At 42.3% G+C, this 2,336-nt stretch overlaps 1 protein-coding gene across 1 annotated transcript; it reads right to left on the bottom strand.

Moving 5' to 3' along the window:
• Nucleotides 1–975: 975 nt before the first annotated feature.
• Nucleotides 976–2,112, bottom strand: LOC106309017. The gene has a single exon (XM_013746108.1). It carries the CDS (start codon nucleotides 2,110–2,112, stop codon nucleotides 976–978), a length of 1,137 nt encoding a protein of 378 aa, XP_013601562.1.
• Nucleotides 2,113–2,336: the final 224 nt, after the last annotated feature.

The following is a 2,336-nucleotide window of genomic DNA, read 5'->3' as shown; positions in this document are numbered from 1 at the left end:
TCTGTTCCCAAATGAACGAGCAAGTGTGATCTGTCCTCGAGTTTCTGTAGATGTGGCTTCACAGTTTTGGCATATCCAATGCACCCAAAAGTTTTGAGATGGTTTACGTTCGGCTTTCTCCCGCGAAGAGCTTCATATGGAGTCACGTTCTTGAGCACTCGTGTGGCCACACGGTTCAGCAGGTAGGTCGAGTGTCTTGTAGCCTCTCCCCACATATAGTTTGGAACTGCCATATGCTTAAGAATGCTTCTTGTCATCTCCATTAAGGTTCTGTTCCGTCTTTCAACAACGCCATTTTGTTGCTGTGTGTAGGGAGCTGTAAGATGTCGTTTAATTCCCATCTCTTCACAGAAGTCATTAAACTCGCGTGAGATGAACTCTCCTCCTCTATCTGTTCTAAGTGTTCGTATCTTCTCTTTCGTGTCTTGCTCCACTGTTAACTTAAACCTTTTAAATTTTCCGAATGCCTCACTCTTCTCCTTCAATAGAACTGTCCACATGTACCTCGTCTGATCGTCGATAAGTACAAATATGTACCTATTACCTCATCTAGTGCTTGGAGTTATAGGTCCACATAGGTCACCATAGATGAGCTCGAGTGCTGCGTCTGCTCGATATGTGGTAGATTGTGGAAACACTTGTCTTGTTTGCTTGCCAAGTAAGCAAGAGCCACATATACTCTTCTCAAAGGACATACGCGGGATTCCAGTTACAAGCTCTCTCTGGACCATAGATTGAATTGTCTCGAAGTTAACGTGTCCCAGCCGTGCGTGCCAGCGGTTTGATTCGTTGGTTGCAGTAGATAACAAGCATATATTATCTTTATGCCCATGTGAACTTTGTAGAGACGGTTCTTGTATCTTGTTGCTTTGACTAGTAGCTTTCCATCCTGATCATGCATCGTCAAACACTCCCCTTTCAGCCTTATGTCACATCCTGATTCCGTGGCTTGCCCGAGACTGATTATGTTGCTCTTCAGATCAGGTATAAAATAGACATCGTTCTCGTTTCTCCGTTTCTATCTACAAACTCAATACTACCTTTCCCCTTGATGTCTATTCGAGAGTCATCTCCAAACTTCACCTTTCCTGTGATTGTCTCATTGATTCTCTTAAAATAACGGTGATCTCCAGTCATATGGTTACTAGCTCCATTATCAAAATACCACATATTGTCTTCTCTGTTTGAATCGTACTTGCTTAGCATTACGTTTCCTTCGTTTAGATAGACCACCTCATGCATCATAAGCTCGTCTGCATCTTGCGTGTCATCTTTCTCTTGTTCATGTGCTTCCTGCAGTTTTAGAAGACGATCGGGGCAGGTAGAAGCATAATGACCCATCTTGTCACACCGGAAACACGTTATTCTCGACGTATCTCTGCCTCGACCACGGCCCCTGCCTCTGTAAGAGCGTCCTCTCCCACGGTATCCTCGATAGTCATCTTGATAGTCTCGTGTGGTTTGCTGTTCTGTATTGGTGTACATAAGTTTGCTTTGATCCTCTTCGATATCTTCTATAACTCGAATGCGTTCTTCATAGGCTTTTAATCGTCCTACAATGTCTTCGAACTTTGTGGTCTTTAGATCAAGTACTTGTTCAAGAGAGGAAACTATGTGTATATACTTCTTGTGAGGAAGACACTTAAGAAACTTCTTGACCAGCTTGGGTTCCTCAATCTCTTCACCTAGGGCAGAGCATGTTGATGAGATCTCAGATAGCTTGCCAACGAAGTCATCGATCCTCTCGTTGTCTTTCATCACCAATCTATCAAACTCAGCCATTAGAGTTTGTAATCTAGCTTCTTTAACTCTCTCTGCACCTACATGTCGAGCTTTGATAGCCTCCCACACCTTTGCTGCCGTATCCAACTCTCCAACTTGAAGTACCAAGGCCTCTGGTATTGCTTGGAACAGCAATCCAATTGCTATATCGTTCTTCTCATCATCTTCTGTCGCTGTCTCCACCAGATTCCAAACCTTGTGAACCTTGAGCACGTTTTTCATTCTAATGGCCCACACTGTGTAATTGGTAGAGGTAAGCATTGGAGATTTTATGGTAGAGCGCTCTCCATCTTTTGATTTAAGCGACGTAACGATGGTAAGGTTTCCCATTCTCGATTCTCCTAACGCTCTGATACCAAATCTAGAACTCAAGTATGAAACTCAAAGACTCAAATAAGAATTGTTCTCTTATTAATAACTTGTGAAACTCACTCAAAACACAAGTTCTCAAATCCCTGAATTCCGTAAGTAATATCACATCTCAATATCTACTTATATAGAGATTATATTCTCCTAATCCTAATAGATAAACGTAACTTTAGATAACTCCTAAT

Source organism: Brassica oleracea, chromosome C8, assembly GCF_000695525.1.
Source record: "Brassica oleracea var. oleracea cultivar TO1000 chromosome C8, BOL, whole genome shotgun sequence".
Taxonomy (NCBI): Eukaryota; Viridiplantae; Streptophyta; class Magnoliopsida; order Brassicales; family Brassicaceae; genus Brassica; species Brassica oleracea.
This window is presented reverse-complemented; position numbering and strand designations above follow the sequence as displayed.